This window comes from Zingiber officinale, chromosome 4B, assembly GCF_018446385.1.
Source record: "Zingiber officinale cultivar Zhangliang chromosome 4B, Zo_v1.1, whole genome shotgun sequence".
Classification (NCBI taxonomy): Eukaryota; Viridiplantae; Streptophyta; class Magnoliopsida; order Zingiberales; family Zingiberaceae; genus Zingiber; species Zingiber officinale.
In genome coordinates this window covers 123,139,440-123,167,101 of record NC_055993.1, presented here as the reverse complement: position 1 = coordinate 123,167,101, position 27,662 = coordinate 123,139,440, and the positions used below count along the sequence as shown (strand labels likewise).

At 38.3% G+C, this 27,662-nt stretch overlaps 1 protein-coding gene across 1 annotated transcript; it reads left to right on the top strand.

Moving 5' to 3' along the window:
• The first annotated feature begins 18,563 nt into the window (after positions 1–18,563).
• On the top strand, positions 18,564–21,546 carry LOC121976377 (glucan endo-1,3-beta-glucosidase 6-like). Its single transcript, XM_042528515.1, has 2 exons — positions 18,564–19,023; positions 20,312–21,546. The coding sequence occupies exons 1-2, from the start codon at positions 18,677–18,679 to the stop codon at positions 21,423–21,425; spliced, it is 1,461 nt and encodes a 486-aa protein (XP_042384449.1). The 5' UTR covers positions 18,564–18,676; the 3' UTR covers positions 21,426–21,546.
• Positions 21,547–27,662: the final 6,116 nt, after the last annotated feature.

Here is a 27,662-nt window from a genome sequence, read left to right as displayed (position 1 = left end):
CTTGGGATAAAAATCAGTAAGATGGATGAGTTTGCGAATATCAAATTGAGAAAATGAATTTCTTGGATGAAGGCATACTATGCAATTAAGTAATTTCGTATTAACTTCTGAAAAATGAATATTCATTGCTTGTACAATTAAATCAACAACCTTATATTCAAATTTGCAACCATGATAACATTAATAATCAATAAAATCTCTTTAATAAAAAAATAGATTTTTTTTTTGAAATAATACCTGACAAAAAAATATCCACATGATAATGATGAAATTTGATGATGAATTGTCCTCTACGCCTGCCATGACCACGAGTTAGCATATTGTTTTCCATATCAAGTATTGGGATCATATTTAATTCATAAAATATGTTAACTTGTTCCAAAATTATCTGCATCCATCTTCCCTGAAGTCTTGTAGTCAACATTTCACACTTCTAGTCAAGGACACGACTTGAACAATATTTTGATCCCCTTGTCATAGGGAAAATGATAACTTATTTGTAATTCCTAATATATACTTCATCAAATGCAACACAAACAAATTGATAACTCTCCATCTTCTCAATTAAATCTGCGACGACACCTTTATTCACAGAATAAGAGGTATCATACATTTCCTAACACTTTTATCACTGAAGGCCATATAGAGCATAGACGAAGTAATGTTAAGTAGTGTGATCCCCAACGAGTATCCCTAGGTCTTGCTAAACTAGTTTCTTGATATTTTTTTTTCCTTTTCCACTAGTGATTTCTTCACTTTCCAATTCAACAATTATCTTATCATGTTGAATCATTCTAAGATGATCTCTCCTCTTACAAGATGCTCCAAATATATTCATAATCATGGTGACATACCTAAAAAATTCACTCAGAGTAAAATTGTCATGTGCAACAATACGAAGAACTAATTGGAGTTGGTGAGAGAAATAGTGAACATACATTGCAAATGGATTTTCTTGTAGTATCGAAAATTTCAACTTATTGAACTCACCATGCATATTTGAAGTCACATTATATCCTTGGTCTCTCAATCTAAATAATGATAAACTATGTTGCATAGATAAAACATCAATAACCCTTTTCATAGAATGAAACTAGTGTCACGTATATGTACAACTGCAAGAAATCGTTCAATCACACATCATTTTTTATTTACACACCTCAAAATAACTCTCATATGCTCCTTTACTGAACTATCCGGAGCCTCATCAACCATCAAAGAAAAGAATTTATCTCCAACATCATTGATTATAGTAAGTGTGATCTCTAAGGCACAAGCACATATTAAATCCTTTTGAATTTTTGGAGAAGTCAATTGATTGTTTGCAAGAGCATTTTGTTTTATAACTTCGGAAACATCTTCATTTCATTGACTATACCATTCAAGCTACTTAAGAAAATTATCTCTATTTGAAGAATTTTTTGACTCATTGTGTCCTCGAAAAGGCAACCCTTGCTTCAATAGAAAGCTTGTCACATCCAACATTGCTATTAAATGGGTGTGAGAATCAATTTTTATATCACAACCATGTACTCGTAAAATATTTCCCACATTGTCTGTGATCTTAAAAGGACTCAAATTGTATTTTAGCTTTATTGTGACAACTATTCACAGTCCCCATATGATGATTGAATCTTTCTAATGTTCTTTTTCAATTATTGTATCCATCTTTTATAAAGGCATTATTTACATTTTCTTCTGCCGAAAGGTCTAGGGTTCGATCTTCGAGGTGTCATTGTCTGGGGTTAACGCCTCGGCCATGCGCTTTCAGTTGTGTACCTGCATTTACCTCCCTCCATATCCGTGGGACCGGCTCAAGGGGGGCCGCTGATGTGGCGGTTCCACATTTTATTATTTACATTTTCTTTATTTAAGGGTTTGAAAATATAACACCAAAAATAAAATACCACATCTTTTGATATACTATACTCTAGCCATGTATGTTTTTTATACCAAGTTTTTAAAAACTACTTTCTTGATTACCAAAATTTATTTTCAGGTACACATGACCATTAGGTTGACAAGGCCCTTGGAGCGCATACTCTCTTCGAGCTTGATCTCGAATAGTAATATCAAATTCTTCAATTGATTTTCGTAATCCTGGATCACTAATAATTAGGGGCGAAACATTTAAGGGGGCTAGCTTGGGCTTTAGCCTAGGTTGGCCCGACTGAAAGCCCATTAGGGCATCTGTTATTTTGTTTGCCTTTTTTCCCCCCTTTTTCCTTCCTATTTCTCACTTCCCCTCGTGGCTATGGGGCTGCCGCTTGCTGTAGAAACTTTTTGCTCCACTTGATCACGCATCTAACTTTTTGCTCCTTGCCTTTGGATCTTTCCTTCTTGAAGGGTGGAGGATGGAGATTCTTTTGTGCAATGGTTAACAGCGAGTCAGCGACTTTTTGCTCCACTTGATCACGCATCTAACAGTGTAAGCCTATATAAAACTCAGATTCTTAATTTTTATTTTTCTAACTCATTGACCATTGGTTGTGTTTAATTATTTTATTAATGAATATTAATATAGGTTATTGATTACAATGTCAAGTGAACATATCCCCAAGCGAACAAAATCAAGGTTAACTCTTCATCAATTTTACAACAAAGCAAATGATGGCCAAACAAGTGCAATTAATTCTTCAATGAATGTTGATGATGCCCCATCTCTTTTTCAAGAATCTCCAAAAATTGAAGTTGAGAAAGTTGATATTCCATCAACGATTGATGCTCCTTACTTGGAACGTGATCCTGGATTACGTTTGCCAATATGGTCGCATCCCGTGGATATGCGTAATGATGTTAGAAAGAATTATATCAAAATGGGGTCATGTCAACCTAAATTGAGTAAGTATCCACCTATTGCATATTCAAATCAAAATCGACATTTTCAATATGGTTGGTTTGCACAATTCCCATGGTTAGAGTACTCAAAAGTAAAAAAAAAATAGTGCATTTTGTTTTCCATGTTATCTTTTCGACAAATGTTCCTCGAAGTATGTTACATTTACTCACGAAGGATTTCAAGATTGGAAAAGAGTCAAAGAAAGGAAGAAATGCCCATTTGCACAACTTGAGGGCAATACGAATTCACTATATAATTTTGCTATGGAAAAATGGAATAATTTAGTTGATTCATCTCATCGCATTGACAAAGTTATAAATAAGGTAACTTCTCAAGAAATATTGAGTAATCGATTACGACTTAAGACTTCAATAGAGAGTATGAAATGGTTAGTTATGCAAGGGTATGCATTTAGAGGTCATGATGAATCTATCCATTCTACTAATTGTGAAAATTTCATTGAATTGGTTAAGTTGCAAGCAAGATTGAATGAAGAAATTGCTTCAATTGTCTTAGAAAATGCTCCTCAAAATGCCAAGTATACATCTTCCAAGATTCAGAAAGAATTATTGCATATTTTGGCTAATAAAGTGCGAAATATGATTCGTGAAGAAGTGGGAATGCCAAGTTTTGTATTCTTGTTGATGAAGCTCTTGATGAATCTAATAAGGAATAGATGACCATCATTTTGAGATATGTGGACTGCCAGGGCATTGTCCGAGAATGTTATTTTGAAGTTGTTAGTGTGATCGACACAAATGCATTAACACTTAAAAAATAAATATGCAATGTGCTTTCTCGTTACAATCTTTTGGTTGAAAATTTACGAGGTCAAGGATATGATGGAGCTAGTAATATGCAGAGTGAATGGAATGGATTACAAGCCTTATTTCGCAAAGATTGTCCGTATGCCTATTATATGCATTGTTTTACCCATTGCTTGTAGCTTGCTTTAGTTGCGGTATCAAAAGAAGTGCATGAGGTATGGTTATTCTTTTCAAAATTGAATTCCATTATCAATTTTTTTGGCTCTTCTTTCAAACGTCAATGTGAGTTAAAATCTATTCGAAAAGATGAAATCACCGATATGATAGTTTCAGGAGAACTTAAAACTGGCACATGGGCTAATCAAATTCGTACTTTACAACGAGTTGAACCTACTCGTTGGAGCTCTCATTTTGCTTCTGTCAATAATTTAATTGATATGTATGGTGCAACTTGTATACTTCTTGAAAGAATGATTGATAATGGACTCAATAGTAGCATACGTGGAGAAGCTAAAAGCATTTACAAAGAGATGATGTCATTTGAATTTGTGTTTATCTTGCACCTGATGAATGAAGTTTTCGGAATCTCTAATATTCTTTGTCAAGCATTGCAAATGAATCTCAAGACATATTAAATGCAATCAATTTGGTCTCATCAACCAAGACTCTTCTTCAAAAGTTACGAGAAATTGGATAGGAGAAACTTTTGGAAAGTGTTTTGAAGTTTTGTGAAAGGTATAGATTTATTTATTTATTTAACTATTTATTTTTCATTTTTACATGACATTTATTATATGATGATAATATATATTTTTTTTTTGAAAGACATCACATTGAAATGTCCAATATGAGTACTCGATATTTGGAAGGAACAAGACGTTCTTGTCAACAAAAGAATTATATCACAGTTGAGCATTATTATCACATTAACATATTCAATAATGTTGTGATAGATTTTCAATTGATGGAGTTGAATAATAGATTCACTGAACAAACGATACAACTCCTAACTCTCAGCTTAGCCTTGAATCTTATTGATGGGTTCAAATCGTTCAATATTGAGGATATTTACACTCTTGCTCAAATTTTCTATCCTCAAGATTTTACTCGAATTGAGTTAGATGCTTTGAAAAGACAGTTGGAGCACTATGAGTAGGCAGTGGTTTGTCATGCAGTTTACATAATGTTGCTTCTCTTTCTAAGTTATGTCAAGTATTGGTTGAAACTAGAAAATCATATCACTTCTTTTTGGTTGATAGATTAATTCGCTTAGTTTTGACTCTTCCAGTTTCGACAGCAACTACAGAGAGAGCATTTTCAGCAATGAATCTTGTGAAAACATCACTTCGTAATAAGATGGATAATGATTTCCTTGCAGATTGTTTGGTTGTTTACATTGAGCGAGAGTTTGCCGATTCAATAGATGTCGAATCCATAATAAATGAGTTTGATGAGAAGTCTTGTAGAGTAAAGTATATTATCAATGAACTTGATTGATTGTAATTTTGGTGCCTTATAAGGTTATTCTCTTTATACTCTTTTAATTTGTTTTGTTTTTTTAATTATTTGTTTTTATATTTTGTTGAAATATTATCATTATTATATGAAAGACTTACTTTATAATATGATAACAATTGTTTTTATAATGATGATTTATTTTAAATTTAGCCCCCCTAAAATAAAATCCTAATTTCGCCCCTGCTAATAATATCACCCAAATTTAATTCTATACGTAGGGTTGTAAATGAACCAAGCCACTCATGAGCTATTCGAACCTCGATTCGATAAAAGCTCGTTTGAACTCGTTTAATGAGGCTCGTTAAGATAAACAAATCAAACTCAAGCTTCATAATATTCGCCTTGTTATCTTGTGGATATATTCGTTAAGCTCATGAATCAACTTTTAAATAAAAAAAATAATAGTTTTAATATTAAATTTATAAATTTTACACTCTACTTATAAAACATATAGACAAATATATTAAATTTATTAGAATAAAATTATAAATTTTAATAAAAATATTATAATTTCTCTCTAAATATATAATTTAATTTTTAATGAATATTTAAATTTATAATTTATATTTATTAAGTTCGTTTAGGCTCGATAAAAGTTCGAATAAACTCATGAGGCATAAATATATTCGTTAAATAAAGCTCGAGCTCGGCTCAATTATAAACGAGCCAAACTCAAACATTCAAGAGTTCGACTTAGCTCGGCTTGATTACATACGGGATTAATTTTCCACTTGTTCAATACAATTAGTCAGAGCAAGATCCGACATTACGAATTCGTTTAAAAAATCTCTCCATATCCTACACAAATAAATAACCAAAAATAAATTCATGTATATTGTATAATTTAATCACAATTAACTTCAAATTTTTAACTAAAACTCTAATAAACTATAAATGTAATGGAAAACTAAAATTACACATGTAATTATGTAAATTTAAAAAAAAAACAAATAATAAAATTTTTTAAACACAACAAATCTAACCTTACGGTCCTTATGCAAATGGCGTTGCCGTGTTGTCGTGTTGCCGTGTTGGAGAATGGAGACTTTAGACTTCAAACTTGGAGGGTTACTGCCCTTGGAGTTGGAGGTTTGGAGTTAGGATTTTCCTTTTGGCCTTTTCTATTTCTGAAAAGAAAAAAAAATGAGGAAGTAAGGGATAGGAGATTTATTTTCATTTGTTTGGCTTAGGCCACCCCCACTTGCCACTTGGCCCGCTTTGGTTAGTGTATTTTCTTTTTTAAATTTTGTTTAAGTAATACGCTAAAGCAAAAAAATAAAGGGAAAAAAAGTCGAATACTCCTCCGGCATTGACAGCAAGCGGAGAATGAGTTGTGGCTTGTGCGGTGGCTGACGATCGACGCCCGTCGGCTAGGCGCGGGCCGCTAGCCCGCTAGCCCACTGCTGTCTACTAGCGCCTGGTATCTAAGACATGGGCGGCGGTTAGGTTGGGGGAGGCTTCAGACTCCTCAGCCTCCTCTATTCCTTCTGCGTCCGCCCCAGGATTTTGTTGGCGTCTGGCGACGTCTGGGAGCGGCTGCTAGGCTGAGGGAGGCTTCAGCCTCCCTATGCGTCTGCCACTGTCTTAAAGACCGGTAACCCGAACAACATTGTTGGTCCGAGATATTGAAATCTATTTTTATTCCATTTGATATCTTATTGAGAAACTGGTGAGTTCTTTGAATGTTGAGATACCTATTGTTCTGAGCCTGCAAACGATGCGTGCTAATATGTTGTTGGTTTTGTCATTCCACGAGATTTCAAGGCCTGACCTGAAAGGTTCGACTTTATGTCACTCCAGCTACAATAACATTCCATTCCTTACCAAAAGTTTTAGTCGAGCAATGACACTGCATGGAAAGATTGCATGAAGAGGTCCTGTGGATCTCATGACAGGTGAGACTGATACACTGGATCTATTTCACGCAAGTTTTTTCTGCTCTTCCCCTTTGATTTTATGGTTTGGGCTGGTGATGGGTTTTCTTCGTTGATTGAGTGGGCCAAGTAGACTCAGTGTGGCCGCTAATGCAGCGTTATTGATGCGTAGTGTTCTTTTAATGGTCAACCTTTAAAGTGTGATCATGTCATTAATCATCCCTTTGTTAGGCCCATATATAGTTGACCTATTCGGCAGCTGCTAGGCCGTTATTCGGCTGAGAGATACCCCATCTATGATAGTAAAGATCTTCTGATCCGTAAATTATGAATCAGAAGATAGTTCATTGTATGATAACTCTTTATTTGGATAGACTTCATTTTTAAATAAATGGGGTCTATCCAAATCAAGGGTCTAAAAAAGTAGATCATCCTCTGATCCGTAATTTACAGACTAGAGGATCCGTCCTCCTATGATAGTAAGGATCCTCTGATCCGCAAATTGTGGATCAGGGGATAATCCATTGTATGAGGACTCTTGATTTGGATAGACTCCACTTTTAAATAAGTGGGGTCCATCCAAATTAAGGGTCTAAAAAAGTGGATTATCTTCTAGTCCGGAATTTACGGACCAGAGGATCCGTCCTCCTATGACAGTAAGGATCCTCTGATCCGCAAATTATGGATCAGGGGATGATCCATTGTATGAGGATTCTTGATTTGGATAGACTCCACTTTTAAATAAGTGGGGGTCCATCTAAATCAAGGGTCTAAAAAAAGTGGATCATCCTCTGGTCCGCAATTTACGGACCAGAGGATTCGTCCTCCTATGATAGTAAGGATCTTCTGATCCGCAAATTGTGGATCAGGGGATGATCCATTGTATGAGGATTCTTGATTTAGATGGACTCCACTTTTAAATAAGTGGGGTCCATCCAAATCAAGGGTCTAAAAAGGTAGATCATCCTCTGCTCCGCAATTTACGAACCAGAGGATCCGTCCTCCTATGGCAATAAGGATCATCTGATCCGCAAATTGTGGATCAGGGGATGGTCCATTGTATGAGGACTCTTGATTTGGATAGACTCCACTTTTAAATAAGTGGAGTCCATCCAAATTAAAGGTCTAAAAAAGTGGATCATCCTCTAGTTCGGAATTTACGGACCAGAGGATCCATCCTCATATGACAGTAAGGATCCTCTGATCCGTAAATTATGGATCAAGGGATGATCCATTGTATGAGGATTCTTGATTTGGATAGACTCCACTTTTAAATAAGTGGGGTCCATCCAAATCAAGTGTCTAAAAACGTGGATCATCCTTTGGTCCCCAATTTATGGACTAGAGGATCCGTCCTCCTATGCAGTAAGAATCCTCTGATCCGTAAATTGTGAATCAGGGGATGATTCATTGTATGAGGATTCTTGATTTGGATGAACTCTACTTTTAAATAAGTGGAGTCCATCCAAATCAAGGGTCTAAAAAAGTGGATCATCCTCTGGTTCGCAATTTACGGACCAGAGGATTCATCCTCCTATGACAGTAAGGATCCTCTGATCCGCAAATTGTGGATCAGGGGATGATCCATTGTATGAGGATTCTTGATTTGGATGGACTCCACTTTTAAATAAGTGGGGTTCATCCAAATCAAGGGTCTAAAAAAGTGAATCATTCTCTAGTCCACAATTTACGGACCAGAGGATCTGTCCTCCTATGGCAGTAAGGATCCTCTGATCCGCAAATTGTGGATCAGGGGATGATCCATTGTATGAAAATTCTTGATTTGGATAGACTTCATTTTTAAATAAGCGGGGTCCATCCAAATCAAGGGTCTAAAAAAGTGGATCATCTTCTGGTATGCAATTTACGGACCAGAGGATCCGCCCTCCTATGACAGTAAAGATTCTCTGATCCGCAAATTGTGGATCAGGGGATGATTCATAGGACTCTTGATTTGGATAGACTCCACTTTTAAATAAGTGGAGTCCATCCAAATCAAGGGTCTAAAAAAGTGAATCATCCTCTGGTCCGCAATTTACGGACCAGAGGATCCGCCCTCCTATGGCAGTAAGGATCCTTTAATTCGTAAATTGTGGATCAGGGGGATGGTCCATTGTATGAGGATTTTTGATTTAGATAGACTCCACTTTTAAATAAATGGGGTCCATCCAAATCAAGGGTCTAAAAAAATGGATCATCCTCTGGTCCGCAATTTACGGACTAGAGGATCCGTCCTCCTATGGCAGTAAGGATCCTCTGATCCGGAAATTGTGGATCTGGGGATGATTCATTGTATGAGGGTTCGTGATTTGGATGAACTTCACTTTTAAATAAGTGGGGTCCATCCAAATCAAGGGTCTAAAAAAGTTGATCATCCTCTGGTCCGCAATTTACGGACTAGAGGATCCGTTCTCCTATGATAGTAAGGATCCTCTGATTCGCAAATTGTGGATCAAGGGATGATCCATTGTATGAGGATTCTTGATTTGGATGAACTCGACTTTTAAATAAGTGGGGTCTATCCAAATCAAGTGTCAAAAAAATGGATCATCTTCTGGTCCGTAATTTACGAACCAGAGGATCCGTCCTCCTATGGCAGTAAGGATCCTCTGATCCGTAAATTGTGGATCAGGGGATGATCCATTATATGAGGACTTTTGATTTGGATAAATTCTATTTTTAAATAAGTAAGGTCCATTCTAAATAAAGATCTAAAAAAAAATCATCTTTTGATTCACAATTTACGAATTAGAGGATTCGTCCTTCATCTATGGGCAATTGTCCTGCTTGCTATTGAGCCTTAATTATACTCTCTGTTACGACTGTTTAAAAAAAAAAAACTAAAATGGGTGCGGTAGTGGGCCGACTCTGTGCTTTCTTCTGGACCAGCAACGTCCCGTGACTTCGGCTTTTTTGTTTAGATTAGACGGGCGAGTTACAATGTTGTGCTTTTTGTTAGGCTCTCAAGTGGCACTCTAGTGGGCCGTTACTAAGCCTTGAATAAGTCATACTTGGCCAATTTAACTATATATATGGCCCGGACTGTCATCGGCCCCCAGATGGACGTACTTCGTTTCTAATTGGTCTTCAATGGCCCCTGTTATCGGACATTATTGGGCTTTTTAAGTTTAAAATCCTAAAATCAAAATTGAACCAAGCTGTAAATTGATGACAGAATCACTATAATTTAGTTCATCAAAACTAAAATATAACTTCATCATAAGCTAAACAAAAATTTAGTTCCGAGCAAAATTTCGATACAGAATCACTATAACTTTTATTGTAATATGTGAATTATATAGAACAATGAGAAATAAGAATAAGAATTCGCACTAATTGCCACACTAATTCTATACACATGCAAATATATGTACATATCACAGAAACTTTAACAGTTCAGTTAAATTTCAGTAATTTGTAAAGACTAACCAAATAAAATTAGAACTAATAATTTTACCTAATTTATAAAATAAATCTAAACTGAGCAACTGTTGAGTCAAAAAATTAAATTAAGACAAAATTATCAATTTTGGGTTATAAGCGCCCATCTCTAATAAGTATTAATAAAGACTCATCTTCTTGTGAATACTTTTTAAAGTATTCCAAGAATGAAATATCACACACAATCTTCATCTCACTTTATATTTTCATGCCAAAAAAAAAAAAAAAGGCATTGTCCTTAATTTTAATCACTATCAAATCTCACCTGAATGCCTGAGCCTTCAGATTCTACTAACCAAACTTATCTTACTAAAAAAGAGAGTTAAATCTCTAGATTTTGACATAAAATTTAATTATGATTTTGATTCTAATTACCAGTATTGCAAGGCTGACGTTTCTTTTTTTGTATCTAGAACAAAAAATCTAGATGTGCCCCCCTTCATGGTGCTGTCTGAAAGGTGTTTAGATTTACCATTTTTCAGACTCATCAGTTCTTCAATAAAACACGGATGTGCCTACAAAGTAACTCACCTGCTATACGAAAAGAGACTGCACATAAATGCCCTTAACGAAGAGCACTATAAACGAAAGTGACTATGAATAAGTTTTACATTACTTCAATCCTTTGCTCAATGAATCCTCTAATTCAATATCTAACCAAAGCTATAGGATTACAGAAGTTAATAGAAGGCCAAATTAATGTGTTTAACACCAACTCCAACTGATACAAAATTACAAAGCAGTTAGAAATACTGAAAAGACTTAAAAGAAGTCAAGATCAAACATTAGAATAGTACTTGATGTGGCGGAAACTCAAGCTAAGTTGTTTATTCCAGATCAAGCATTAGAACAGTACTTGATGTGGCGGAATCCTCCAGCTTGTTTGGTCAAAAGAAGTCAAGATGAGTCAGACATGACCCAAAGAAACTTGGACCACTCAGCCAAGATGAGATTCGGATTTGATCGAACTTGAATCAGTGCATTCATCCTAGGGAATAGGATTTACTTGTTTCAGCTTGGGGGCATTATGTCTCAGTCCCAGATCACGACATCTTGTCTCTGCCAAATTTTGGCATCCTGTCTCAACCTCATCCTATCTCGGTCGTAAATTTCGGCATCTTGTCTCTGCCCTAGATCTAGAAATCCTATCTCGGCCTCATCCAATCTCTTCCCAAATCTCGGCATTCTATCTCGACCCAAGACCTTGGCATCCTATCTTGGCCCTAGATCTCAGCATCCAGTCTCGACCTCATCATGTCTCGGCTCTAGATCTCGACATACAATCTCAGCCCCAGATATCGACATTCTGTCTTGGCCGTAGATCTCAGTATCACTCAGGCCTCAGCCTCATTCTCATTCTCAGTCCCAGCATCACCCATGTCCTGACCTCAGTTGCCAACTTCATCTATCCTCAAGGTCACTCCCCAATGATGTCATCTCCTCATCCATCCTTAAATTGAATCCACACTAACCCCTCATTAATGAGGCTAATTTTCCCAGAAGGTACGGACAACGATAGTGAATATTCCAGAACACGTGACATAATATGACTGAAGAGACGATAAAGGGTTATAAGATCTGATCTCATAGATCCTCTCCTTCAAGCATGTGGTGCTTAGCAGATGGAGAGGTAGCTAATGACTATTGGATCTAATGCCTTCATTGACACTGACGTAGAGATGCTCTTCGGATGGCTATATAAACTCTAGATAAGATAAATGCAAAGGGCTCCGTCTTTTCAACATGAACACACACCCTCTACAATATCATCTACCCTTCTTCTTCCTGCTGCTCTAGTTTTATACCTCAAGCAAACTCTAACTTGAACGTCGAAGTGACCTACCGAAGTCTCCTTGGCGCCAATCTATTCAGAACCTTATTCTTTTCACCAATGACCTTTAAAAAGCACACACATCAGATTGTTCATTGACAAGTGGCTTTACCATCCACGTTATTTGGCCAGAACAAATTGGCGCCATCCATGGGAACTTTGAGCCAAGATGCTATAATGGTTAACACTAGAAAAACTAGTGACAACCATGACTCTACCAGAGAGAAACTGCGGCAAAGCAATGGCCATGACATCTCGATCTCGATAAATTCTAACCAAGACATCTCGGCCTCGATAACTTGTCTGTGACATCTCAACCTCGACAACTTGGAGATGACATCTCAGCCTCTGCAATTCGGCCAAAAATGCCTTGATCTCGCCAACTCCACAACTCGACCATGGCATCTCGGACCGACAATTTATCCATGACATCTCGGTCTCAGCAACTCGCCCAAGACATCTCGGCCTAGGCATCTCGGCAACGCAAGGCAACTCCGTCTTCAAGGCAACTAAGTCATTCCAAGCAGTCTATCCTTCCTTGCGTGGTAGCCTAAGATTATTAGTTCAAGTCATCCTGACAGATACGTCTGAAATTAATTTTTTTTTTATTTTCAATACAATAAATTCTCTCCATCTCTAACAAAGACTGTCACACAAATAATAGCCTTACGACAGGCCCAACACTCATAGCCCTCTTAGCCCAACGCTAACGGCTTCGCCTTATAACAGGCTAGGAAAACCTAGCATCACACTAGCGACTGAGACTCTACCTGCTCTCTTAGCTCCACTCATCAATCACTCTGCCTTATGACATGCCAGGAAAACCTAGCATCGCGCTAGAGACTCTGTTTGCCCTCTTGGCTCGACTCGCCAACGACTATGTCTTACGATAAGCCAAGAAAATCTAACATCGCGCTAGCCACTGAGACTTTGTGTGCCCTCTTGGCCACACTCACCAATGACTCTGCCTTATGATAGGTCAAGAAAATCTAGCATTGTGCTAATGACTGAGATTCTGCCTACCCTCTTGGCCCCACTCGCCAAAGGCTCCACCTTACGACAAACCAAGAAAACCTAACATTACGCTAGCGACTAAGACTTCGCCCACCCTCTTGGCCCCACTTGCCAATAGCTCCATCTTACGATGGGCCAAGAAAACCTAGCATCATTCAAGTGACTGACACTCTGCATGCCCTCTTAGCCCTACTCGTCAATGGCTTTGCTTTACAACAGGCTAAGAAAATCCAATATCGTGCTAACAATAGAGACTCATAACCCTCTTTGTCTCACTCTCTAACAACTCAGCATTTTGACAAATTCAAAGACTTATAGCCCTCTTAGCTCCACTTGCTAATAGCTCAAGATTCCGACAGACTCAGAGGTACTTATCCCCACAAATAGAGTTTGCCATGAGACAAATCTTAGTCTCAGATCCTAGCATCTTGTCTCAGCCGTATTGAGATTTATACTATAAGCCTAGCTTTTGTATGAACATCTGTTGTGAAATATTTTGAAATGAGAATCACTTTGGTCAAATGTTTGTATTTTATATTTATATATATGTCAATGCAGTTGTTCATTTAATTTATATTGTAGATAACATAGTGTGTAGTGGCACACAGAAGATTATGTTATCAGTTCCTTATAAATTATAAATAGTAGCTCACAACCAAGATGAATTGGGACAAACCATTGGAACGACAGTAGTGTAATTTGTTATCAGTCTGTCTTGACTATAAAATTACACTAGTACACTATGTGTGTATTGAGCAGGACCGTTTGAGGTTGTTCGATTTGTACAGACTACATAAAAGAACAGAACCTCTGTTATTATGGATGTGCGTGATCTTAATCCTTATATAATAACATGCACGTATACTTAGTATTTATTTCTTTAACTTATCAATGGATGAGATTTATTCGTTAAATCAATAGGCCCGATGAGTTGGGAAATAGTACTGTTTATATGGTGTGTTGTTGATTATAGAAGAAATTTGTGTCATAATTATTTAGGTTGATGATGTCCCCTTGAGGAGCTTATAAGGATTATCATATAAACTCTGCAGGTGGACTTAGTCTCGTATGATAATAAAGTTGAGTGGTACTACTCTTGGAATCAAATATTAATTAATTGAGTTGTCAGTAACTCATTTAATTAACAGACATCCGATATCTTAAACACAGAGAGATTAACGCACTCATGATAAGAAGGAGCCCATATTGTAATATGGGATTGGTGCGATAGTTCAATAATAACCCTTTAGTGGTATGCGTTATTATTGATGGACTTGTGTTGAGTGTTCGGGTCGAACACAGGAAGCCCAAGCCCATCAAGAGGCCTAAATCAATTCCTCCTCTAGGTCCCTGTTATAGACTCTATATAAAATCTTGCATCCACCCATCCATGTTGGTTGTTGGTTTTGGTTTCGACACCACCTCCTATTTTCCTTGCTAGGGCCGGCGGTTTCTTCTTCTCCTTGGTTAGGGCCGGTGGTTTCCTTTTGCTTGCTAGGGGCCGACGCCTCTTGCTTAGATCCCTTGGTGGCCGGCGGTTTGGAGAAGAGGAAGAAGAGGAGAAGGAAGAAGGAAAAAGAAGAAGCACCATCCTAGCTATTCTCTTGGTGGTCGGCAGTTTGGAAACAACAAAAGGAAGGGTGTTTGTTATCTTGGTAGATCGTCGCCCACACGACGTCCAAGAAGATGAGAGGAATACAGTAGAAAATTAAGAGATCTTTAGCTACAAGAAAAAGGTACAACTAGTTCTTTGATTCTGTTGCGTAATTAGTTTAGTTTTCTTTGTATCGATTTTGAATACCAATACAAGAGGCCAGCGATCTTGTATTTCGATCAAGGTGTGCTTTGATCCGTCAAAATCTTGCTTGATTAATTAAACACACGTCTGATCGAACATGCGGGTTGTTAGGAAAAGTTCTGTACTTGTACAATTTTTGTACAGGGAAATTGAAATAGAACGGAATTCCTGCGCCTTTAGGCCTCAGCTATCAACAACCTTCATGACTCAATCTCAGTCTTGGATCCCAGGATCATGTTTCGGATCTACCGACATACTCCTTGACTTAGTCTCAGTCTCAGATCCCAAAATCCTATCTCAGCCTAAGCTGTTGACATGACTCAATTTCAGTCTCGGATCCTAGTATCTTGTTTCAGCCTTAGCTACCAACATCCTCCTCTCAGCTGTCGACGTCCTTCCATTCTCCTTGACTGTCTTAGATCCCAGAATCCTATCTCAGCTTCAGCTGTCAACATCCTCCATGACTCAATCTCAGTCTCGAATCCCAGTATCCTATTTCAGTCTTAGTTGTTGACATCCTTCATAACGTAAATCTTAATCTCAATCTCAGATCCCATATCCGGTCTCGACATCAACTGTCGATGTCCTCCATGATTCAATTCTCAGTCTCAGATCCCAACATCATATCTCAACCTCAACTGCCGACATCCTCCATAATTCAATCTCAGTCTCGAATCCCAGTATCCTGTTTTAGGCTCAACTGTTGAAATCCTTCATAACTCGGTCTCAGTTTCGAATCACATATCTTGCCTTGGCCTCAACTGCCGATATCCTCCGTGACTCAATCTCAGTCTCGGATCCGAACATCTTATCCCTGTCTCAGGTGCTGACATCTTTCATGACTCAGTCTCAATCTCAGATCCAAGTATCTTGTCTCGGCCTCAGCTGCCGACATCCTTCTTGACTAAGTCTCAGTCTCGGATCTCGACATCTTGTCTCAGCTTTAGTCGTCGACTTCATTTATATATAAGGTCACCCAACATAGACTCCATTTTATTATCCTCATATCAGACTCACATAGATTGGCCTACAACAACCTCATTATCGAGTCTTTGCACTAGTCACCACCTCCGCTCAGCATTCTGGAAAGGTAAGCTCGGTAGGCAAATAACAACTTAGCACAATTTAATTAGTCAGACTATGCCTCCTTCGACTAGACTTAAAAATGAGGCTTGTGATATGGCAAAATCCTGCAACATATTTAGTCAAAAGTCATGCTGAGTTGTAGGTCAAAGTCAAGGTGAGTCAAACGTGAACCAAAGGAACTTGGACTTAGCCTAGATGAGATTCAGGTTTGTTAACACTTGAATTAACACATTCATCCCAAGGAATAGGATTTGTCCATCTCAACCTCAGATCTCGACATCATGTCGCGGCCTCCTCCTGTCTCGGCCCCCATTCTAGCATCTCGTCTTGGCCTCATCCTATCTCTGCCCTAGATCCTCTCAGCTTCATCCTGTCTCGGGCCCAATTCTCGGCATCCTGTCTCAGGCTTATCCTGTCTTGGTCCCATATCTTGGCCTCATTTTGTCTCGGTCCCAGATCTCAACATCCTGTCTCAGCCTCATTCTATCTTGGCCCTAGATTTCGACATCACTCGGATCTTAGTCTCAGCCTCAAATCCCAACATCACCCATGTCCTGGTCTCATCACCAAACATCATCGATCCTCAAGGTCACTCCCCATTAACGTCATCTTCTCATCTATCCTTAGATTGATCCACACCAACCCCTCATTAATGAGGATGATTTACCTAGAAGGTACAAACAATGACGACGAATATTTTAAAAACATGTGGCACAAGATGAATGGAGAGGCGATTAAGGGGTTGTCATATCTGGTCTCCTAGATGCTCTCATTCAAGCACGTGATGTTTAGCGGATGGAGCGGTAGCTAACAATTGTCGGATCTAGTCCTTTCGTCGACGCTGACATGAAGATGCTTTTCTGACAGTTATATAAACTCCATCATCTACCCTTCTTATTCCTGTTGCTCTAGCTTTATACCTCAAACACACTCTAACTACCAAGATCTCCCGGCAACAATCTAACCCTCAGTGTTGGGGTCGAAACTTTGGCCATATGGTTGAGGTTTTGGAGTCGAAATTCGGTATGTCCGAGCATGTCTTCCCTCATGTCTTGCCACTTGCACTAATAGCTAGTAGCCACCTGTGATTTATCTTTTCCGTATTGACCTAGGGACAGATTAACGAGGGTATTGAGACAAACGTTTACCATATGATTTTTGCTACAAAAGATTAAACAAATAGATTAATCCCCTTTTCCTTAGTGTTAGCTACGGGTTAGTGGGTTGCATTATGGTTTTTGCTACAAAAGATTTTTATTTCTAAAAGAATAAATAAAAATAGATTAAACAAATAACATACTTAGTTATTAAAAAAATAATATATAAAATATTATTAAAGTAACATAAAAAATATCAGTGTATATAGCAAATACATAATTAATTTTAAAAAATAATAAATTGATTAAGGGGGATAAACTTCCTATCCTATAACGAGGCCAAGAATAAATGAATAATCTCGTAAAAAAAATTTCTCGCATCTTTTAATTAACTTAGCAGTTGACTATAAGATAAGATTATATAGACAAACTTCGAGTAACACAAGATTGAGTATAAAAGCTTAAACAAATAACATACTTATTTATTTTAAAAAATAATATATAAATATGCTAAAAGTAACATAAAAAATATCAATATATATAATAAATACATAATTAATTTGGAAAAAAATAATAAATTAGTTAAAGGTGGCACTTCATTATCATAGACAACCAATTAATTTTCGATAAATATATGTCCTAGAAAAAAATCATTCATATCTCTTAATCTTCTTCATGTAATTTAGAGACGGAGTGTAAGAAATACATGAGTCGAATAGAATCATCTTTTACTGCGTAAGATTTTTTTTTAAAAAATAAATTAAACAAATAACATACTTAGTTATTTAAAAAATAATATATAAAATATTATAAGAGTAACATAAAAAATATCAGTGTATATAGTAAATACATAATTAATTTGAAAAAAATATATATTAAATTATTTATTTATTTGTGTCGGCACAGCATATCTGATGTTCATTTATCACACGAAAATTCCTAATCCAACCAATCAGTTTAAAAATATTAATTAATTAATTAATTAAATCTCTAAATCCAATTTCAAAGCATCTTTTCCGTCTCCAATGGCTTAAATTTGAATAAACATATTAAAAAAAGTTTCGGTATAAATAAAAAGTTACTTTCTTCTTTCCAAGAATTTAATTATGATCTACTACAAAGCGACCTATGAATTTCTTCGTCAAATTTAATTAAACACCGTTAAACTCATGATTCATCTTCCGTGTTCCTCCTGATCGAAAGCTTGTGAGCAAAGGAGTGGAATTGTAAGTTTGCTTTTACAAGTCAGAATAGGATGGACTGCTGTTGTATCAGTTCTTTGGCTTCGTCCTACTTACTACTCTCTGGAAGAGTTCACCAGCAGCGACAGGAGCGCCCCATCTCGCCTCAAATCCGCCCCAATGCCGGATCCAACCCTTGAATCTCACTAAAGATCGAAGCTTTCGCGGAAATGGCTTCTCTCCGTTCGGCGAAGATCCTGTTTTGTTGGGGATTTCTCCTTCAGCGATGGCTCCTTTTGGTGGATTCCGCCATCGGCGTCAACTGGGGGACGGTGTCCTCCCACCGGCTTCCGCCGCCAGTAGTAGTGGATCTCCTGAAGGCGAACAAGATCGGGAAAGTGAAGCTGTTCGGCGCGGATCCTGATGTCCTCCGGGCGCTGAGGGGGAGCGGCATCGAGGTTATGGTGGGGATTCCGAACGAGTTGCTGGGCGTCTTAGCGTCTTCAGCCACTGCTTCCGATCTGTGGGTGAGTCAGAATGTGACCAGGTACATGGGCAAAGGCGGCGCCGACATCAGGTACCACTCGTACAATGCCTTCAGTTGTAGTGTCTATTTAGATCTTTAAGCTTTTCTGCGAAGTTTATCATGGCAATTTAGGGTTTCAGATGCTACAAACAAAAACATATCATTCTCCCTTTGACAGATCTTTGCATGACCACCAATTGCTGTTTTTTCTTCTGTTCTTCAAAACATGAAGAAGGAAGAAGCAAAGGGCTCTTGAATATCATGAGAAACTTAATTCTATTCTAGAATTTAGAGGCAGATAGAAACATTTCAACAATGATTTTGAAGATCACATTACTCACTTTAGGTGTTAACTCACATAGTCACATGATTTCAGTAGGTCATTGGAGAAAGAGTTTTGAGTTCCAAGAGTTCATTTAGATTGCCTTGTAACCATTTAGATTTCAATAGGAAACCTTTTTTCAAGTGCTTCCTTGTCTCCGAACCGAGGAATGATTGCAACTCTTGTGTATCCTTATGGAGCCACATTGATTGATTAGCTGATATTGGTCAGTGCTTCCCATCTGTCACCGGAGGGGATAGGATTTACTACATCAATCATAGTATTTGTTAACTAAATTTCTATGATTATTTTGTTTTAAATATATGCTATTTTTTGGGCCTATGGTGTAATGAATGTGCCTTGTGTTCGTCATCAATGTGTTTATCCTAATTATCGTAGTTAATCTAGTAACTTTTGTAGGTGTTGCTTCCTAATGAGTAATGACTTGACATTTTGCTCTATTAAAGAATGACAAGCCGTACCAATGTACCATTGTCTTATAAATTTTTTCCTTTCATTTGGCCTATGAAAACATAAAATAAATAGGAACTAAGTATCCACATGAGGATTATAGTGACAAGTATATAGCAACTAGGAGAAGGCGAGGGAAGGATTAGACGAGTGAATATTAGTAACACGGTTATAGCAACAAGGAGAAGGCGAGTGAAGGATTCGACGAGTGACTATTAGTAGCAAGTATATAGCAACAAGGAGAAGATGAGTAATGGATTCGACTAACTTGGAACACTGTTGCTGAATTGAAGTGTATGAAGATAACACAATTATGATCATATTATTTGTAAGATTTTGTTGCCTTAAGTTGCTATTTAATATATTATCTCTCGATTACGGACCCATTTGTTTCTCAAGACACTTTTCAAACTCGAACTACATCGTCATTGTTATGTTCTGAATATTACTACATTGATTCTAAACTTTTTGTCGAGATTATGCCTTATTTACAATTGTAAGCTACCGTTATTGCATGATTATCGAATGAAATAGGTTCTTTTTCAGATATGTTGCGGTTGGAAATGAGCCTTTCCTCTCAAGCTATCAAGGCCAATATCAATCACTCGTACTACCAGCAATGCTCAACATTCAGCAATCATTAGCGAGAGTAAATCTTGCAGGTTATACAAAAGTAGTCATCCCTTGCAACGCTGATGCTTATCAATCAGCATCTGTTCCTTCTGAAGGAATGTTTCGGCCTGAACTGACGCAGATAATGACTCAACTCGTCTCATTTCTTAACTCGAATGGCTCCCCCTTTGTTGTCAACATTTATCCGTTTCTAAGTCTATACCAAAGTGCAGATTTCCCACAAGATTATGCTTTTTTTGAGGGTTCTTCTCATCCTGTGGTCGATGGACAAAACGTTTACTACAACGCGTTCGATGGCAATTATGATACCTTAGTTGCTGCTCTCAACAAAATTGGTTATGGGCAAATGCCTATAGCCATTGGTGAGGTGGGTTGGCCGACAGAAGGAGCATCATATGCAAATATAACTGCTGCATGGACTTTCAACCAAGGCCTAATCAATCATGTTTTGAGCGGCAAAGGAACGCCTTTAAGGCCGGGAATTCCTCCAGTCGATGTATACATCTTCAGTCTTCTTGATGAAGAGCAAAAGAGCACATTGCCTGGGAACTTCGAACGCCACTGGGGGATTTACTCCTTCGATGGCCAGGCTAAGTACAACTTGAACCTCGGGTCAGGCAATGCCCTGTTGAAGAATGCTAAAAATGTTCCATACCTTCCATCAAGGTGGTGTGTTATCAATCCGATGCAGGATCCAACCGCTGTCACAAACCACATGAAGCTTGCGTGCAGCGTTGCTGATTGCACGACCCTCTACTATGGAGGATCCTGCAATGCGATCGGTGACAAGGGGAACATTTCGTATGCCTTCAACAGCTACTATCAGCTGCAGAAGCAGGACTCAAGGAGCTGCAACTTTGATGGCCTCGGGATGATTACGTTTCTCGATCCATCGATTAGCGAATGTCGGTTTCTTGTCGGAATTAGTGACAGTAGCTGCTCCTGTGTTGGATGTGGAGTCTGTTGTGCCTTGTGGATCATGGCATTTTGGGTAGTCATCTATCTTAGAGTTATGAATTCCCTGTAGACTTGAAGGTTCTTTTAGATGGTTATCGAACATAATTATACTGATACAGGATTTTAGGGCATTCATGTAGCTCTTTGTCACTTGGAATTTGATGGATGATGCATTACAATCCCAAACTTTACTTTGAGATGCAATTTTCGTCCCCTTAGGATGGACAATTGGATAGTGCATGGTGATGTTGTCATCATGAGGTCTGAGGTTAAATCTCGGCTAATAGTTGGATATCTGTCCTCTCCCATGCACTATTCAACTGATTAAGATTACTAGTTATTCGTGATTTATCTTTTTCGTGTTGACCTAGAGACGGACTAGTGGAGGTGTTGGGGGCAAGCGAATCGCTTTTTATCACCGTGAGATGCAGTTTTCTATAATTTAGAGGGTCTTCATTTACTTTCCGTGCAGTTAAGGCATAATGTGTTAGGACTTATGAGATCATTTTGTTGAATAAATTTGTACAGCGGAAATTTGATGCCTCGTAAGCAACTAATCCAAAATCTATCACTAGTGATCTATCACTTCTAATAATTTTCTTCTTCTCTGACCAAAATCAGAGGTGGAGAAAGCTCTTACTGCAGTATTACAGGGAATTTGCATCTTTCACCAAATGAAGATGAAACAAAAAAGAGAGGAAATAAAGGTCTTTTGGTTGTTTGAAGATGCTGACGATGAAGTCTTCTGGCTGATGTTGAACAAAAATATCACAATGGAACAACAACTTGCTCGTGGAAAAACCCCCTTTTAAAAAGCTTAGAATCAGACCGTTTCTGTACATTTTGCTGGCACAAATCAATTGACATAACTCCTTAATCGATTACTAACCATTGACTATCCATTAAACGGTCATTAACTCTAGATCTGCAATTGAGATTTCCCTGATTTTGAATTTCAATTGATAGCGCTAATCAATTTGGTAGACTTCTGTTCTCTCGGCATACTCCGCCAATCGATTGGCAATGACACAATCAATCGAACTAATTGATTCGAGCAACTTCTATTTGCTCGGAATTGGTTTTAAATCCATTAGCCAATCTTACCAATCAATTGATACAATAATTGCTAACTCTGAATTCTGGGTTTAACCCAATTGATTGTGCCAATCAATTGGTGTTGCAAAACCCGAAATTGGAGTTTAAGATTTAATGTTTTGGCTCAACAATCAATTGCTATATCACACCAATTGATTGGGGAACTCTACTACGAGAATTTTTTAATCTCTAAACTCTCAAGTACATAACTCCCTTCAAATCTTTGATGTACCAATCAATTGATACATCTATTTTAACAATTCTAATTTCAGCCATTCTAATGACTTAAGTTCGCCTAAGCCTCTCTATCCTCGTTTCCCAATTATCTTATATCAAATGAACTTCCTATTTCCTGAACTTTTGTGTCTGGAGCTCCCTCGTCTCTGGTTTTCATCTATCCTTGCATTTGATCTTGCGATTTGCTCGGATTTCCACTTTTTCCTAAGAATTCAATCCTTGACATTCTTGGTCTTTCCTTGCCTTGTATCTGGCCTTCAGACTTAGGGACGGATCCAGGAATTAGAAGTGCACTGGGCTAATCCTAAGTCGACCCAGTCCATTGTAGAAGAGGTCCGAGTTTCACTTTGTGTGAGCATGTTGCCATCTCTTCTTTAACTATTTCATCGATTTTTTTTTTCATTATTTTTGAAATTGTTAAGTTAATTTATCGATAATGATATCTAATTCGTAGATATTGAAAATTTAGGATAAAGCACGACCGCTGACACTTGTGTTAGAGAGCATGTTGTCAATCGCGAGATAGATATAGTCAGTCTACTAGCACGGCGTGAGGCCGTGCTCGAGCGTCTTATGTAGGACCTCAATCGTAACTATTCGAGGGTGGCGTAGCTGCCGCTATCACTATAGGTTCGCATCGTTGTTATTGTTGTAGCCTTATGTCGTTGTGGCCTTGCAATGTCGCTATCGTCGTGGCCCCATACCAACTACGCTCCACGCCATCTTGGCACCATGTATTCACCATCATGGCCTCACAACTCTATCATCATCGTGGTTGACGCTGCCGACTGTCGTCAATGTGGCCTCAGGATGTCGCCAACAACTCACGACACCAACACACCATCAATCCATGACACTGCTATTGATGTTACAACCGTGCATCCTGTACAATGAAAATTACGACAATTTACCAAAAGGCACACCTAGTTTTTTGAATTTATCAAAAAGCATACTATACTTTGGTAATTATCAAAAGACATACTAATTTATTTGAATTTTCCCATTCTTCCCCTCCTATCAACTGCATACAACCTTAATCTCTCTCTCTCCTTCTCTTTCCACTCGTGGAAAACTAATCTTTTTCTCACCTATCGATTTATTCGACTCAAATTTATTTTTTCAAAATACCTCCACCAAAGAAAACTAAAAATAATAATTGATAGCATATTTGAACTCCTTACCACCTCAGAAATCCACAGGATATGAAATAAGTGCAATCGTAGCTTTTTAGGTCAATCAATGAGTTTCGATCAAAATCCATTGATTGACCTAGAGAGCTTGGATTGTATCCATTTCAGGTCCTGTAAATTTCTGAGGTCGCAAGGATTCAAATATGCTATCTATTGTTTATTTCGACTTCTCTGAATATATTAAAATGTTTTTGAAAGAATCGGCTGATAACTTACATACGTTAGGATTGATATAAAATCTCACCTCCAAAGAATCTGAAATAAATAATGGAGGGCATATTTGGACTCCTTTCAACCTCAGAAATCTATAGAACCTGAAATGAGTGCAATCGGAGCTCTCTAGGTCGATTAATGGATTTCGATCGAAATCGACCGAAATCCCACGTTGGGTATGATATGAGTTCATATCAGACCCATTGAGCCTGATATAAACTCATATCAAGCCTAGTTCATATCAGGCCCAATGTGGGAGTTCAACTGATTTCGGTCAAAATCTTTTAATCGACCTAGAGAGGTCTGATTGCATCAATTTCAGATCCTATAGATTCCTGAGGTTGCAAGAAGTCCAAATGTGCCCTCCATTATTTATTTCAGATTCTCTAGAGGTGAGATTTCATATCAGACCCAATGTATATGAGATATCAGCCGATTCTTTTAATAATATTTTAATACACCCGGAGAAATCAAAATAAACAATAGATAACATCTATGAACTCTTTGCAACCTCAAAAGTCCATAGGACTTGAAATGGTGCAATCGGAGCTCTCTAAGTCAATCAGTGGATTTTGACTAAAACCTACTGATTAACCTAGAGAGCTCTGATTGCACTATTTCAGGTCCTGTGGATTTCTGAGGTGGTAAGTATTGGAGCAATCCCAATGGTCTGTGCGATCATGTGTTTTGGTGTTTTGACAAAGAGTTTAAGTTAGATTTACCCTTGTATTTGATATGTGTATGTGAGTGTGTAGGTCTGCAGGATACACATGTGACTCAAGTTGATGGCTTCGGGTCCGGCGAAGGATGGAGCATCCAAGTGACTGTGGACAAGGTAGCAAGGACAAGGGCCGAGGGAAGCGACTTCGAGGCATACGCGAAGGATGACATTGGGAGCGAGCCGCGGGCTTGAATGCATCCAAGGGACGAGCGCCAAAGGAAGTAGGCTTGAAGGCAAGAGGTCGAGGCTAGGAAGGAAACGTCAAATGAGTCGTAGGGTGAGGGTCCGAGTGCTGAGAGATTGTATTCGGGTACCAGTCGACTGCTAGTTTCACCAGTCGACTGATGCAATCGACCGGGGTAGTCGACTGGGAGTGAATAGAATGCTTCTGTTCGCTCAAACAGTGTAGAGCAGTCGACTGCTAGTTTTAGCAGTCGATTGGTATGGAGCCGTTGAGATGTAACAGTCGAATTTCCATAGAGGGCAGTCGACTGATGGTTTTAGCAATCGACTGGTAGACGGGGTTTTCAACCCGTGGTCTATATAACCAAAGCTTGGGAGCTTGGTTATAGTTGATGAAATTAGTGGTGGTAAACCCTAATTAGTAGTCTACTAGTCTCAAGAGTCTTGGTTGGTGTTGTGGTAAAGTTTCTCCACCCACAAGAAGCGACTTGAGATAGTCAGAGTTTGCCGGGGGCTAATCCACCGACGGATAGGGATCGCTCGCCTTACGGACAGCCGTGGAGTAGGAGCCCTAATCTCCGAACCACGTTAAACGAACGTGTTAGCGATTTGCATTTCCTTTCTTAGTTTTAGTCTTTAGCTTGTTTGTTTTGTTTGTATTCCGCTGTGCAAGCTAACAAGTGTAGGAAGCGAGTATTTGGGGGTGCCGCCTATCCAACCCCTTCAAGTCGGCCACCGATCACCCTACAAGTGGTATCAGAGTCGATCACGACATTGGACGGAAAAGCAAACCACACGGTCAAAGGCAAACGATAAGGTAATATCAATTTTGGTAGAAATTTTACCTTCTAACGTGTTAAGTGATGTAGGTGAATACAAGAATACCCATGATTTATGGAGCAAAGTAAAGAAAGTTCTAGGTAAAGAACTTATGTCTACACAAGAAGAAGAAAAATTCAAAGAAACAGATGAAGAAACTCAAGTAGAGGAGGAGCAACCGGAAGGTGATGAGTGCTCAACTTTCGAGGAGAAAAAGGATGAAGAAAGGTCATCCACAAGTGTGGATGAGGAAGATGAGGCATCATCTACATCCTCAAAGGTTGAAGAAGAATCCAAGACAAGTGAAGAAGAAGAAGAAATCTTGGAAGAAGTCAACCTAGTGAGCACCTCCACCGAAGCAAAGTCAAAAGATCACATTGTATGCTTCGGGTGCAATGAAAAAGGACACTACAAGAGTAGATATCCATTGGGTAAAAAAGATGTATCTCCTAAACTCAATTCAATTCACATTGAATCTAATGTGAGTTGTAGGAAGAAGAAGGAGAAGAAGCACATAGTGTGCTTCACGTGTGGTGAGCGGGGTCATTACCACACCAAATGCCCAAAGAAGAAAAAGATCAAGAAGTTGGCGCATTTGAAGAAGGAGGAGAAGAAGTGGAGGAAGAATGGAGACTCATGTCAATGGGGAGCTCCAAAGGTAAAGGGTAAGATAAACCCTAGTTTAAATTTGAAGTCAAATTTAAATTCCTCCATGCATGCTAGGAAAAATAATGATTATCATTATGTAGCAATGAAAAATTTTAGATTTAGGTATCATGATAGAAGTAGGGTTAATGTAGATCAAAACCCTAAGGTATCCATTCATGATAACTCTAGAAATGGTAGACCTAAGGAAACCCAAGACATTAATTCTAAGAAGAGGAGACACATGCCTAGAAAGGGTAGGTCTAGGAATGCCCATAGTGGACATGTTCATTCTAGGTTTAGAAACCTAGAAAGGGAAAATCAAGCTTTGAAGGTAAAGCTTGATCGCTTGGAGAAAATCTTAGAAAGATTCAATGTTGGATCTAAGAGTTTAGGTATGGTGTTGGGTAGTCAAAAATCCAATAATGATAGATTGGGTTTGGGATACCGATATAGTATCTCCAATGTTAAGGGAAAGTCCTATGCTAGGGTTGCATATGACTATAGCAAGGAGAAGCCAATAAATGGCAAGAGAAAGTCATTTAAAGATAAGGAGAAGGTAACCAAGGACAAGGTTCCCAAGGTTAAGAAAGTTAGGTTTGTAGGCCAAGTGTCACCGGAGGTGCACCGATATGGTCTAGTTATTGTAGATGAGTCACCTAGGGAGGTGACTAAGGCTAAGAGCTCTAGGGGGAGCTCTAAGAGTCAAGTTGGGACTCATGGAAAATGGATCTCAAGTGGATTCTACTTGAGAGTCTAGATTGGGTCATGGAATGTGCCAAATGGTTTGGAGACGGATTTGAGTCTCAACATAGGGAATTGGCACTCATGAGTTGTATTTCATGCTTAGAAATATGACATTGGGGTCATAGTACATGATAATTGATTTTGGATGTATAGATGTCATATAAATCAATGCTAGGGATGCATTGTGGGTTAGTATGAGCAAATACATCAAGAGGAAGTCAAAACTAGGACTTTAGGTCAAGGTTCAATTGAACCATTTAACTAGTTTTGAGTTTTGTGTCAATCTTAGGATTGGTAATAGATACATTTTGTAATGTATTTTTTCCAAGTAGATATGGGTAAAATATGTTGGAACCCCAAGGTTGTTTTGGTGTGATCAACATGTTAAGTTAGGTCCTGTGTGTTTCTAACCTTGTATCTAAGTGTGCAGGAGCTTAGGAACACAGGTAGTCGAGCG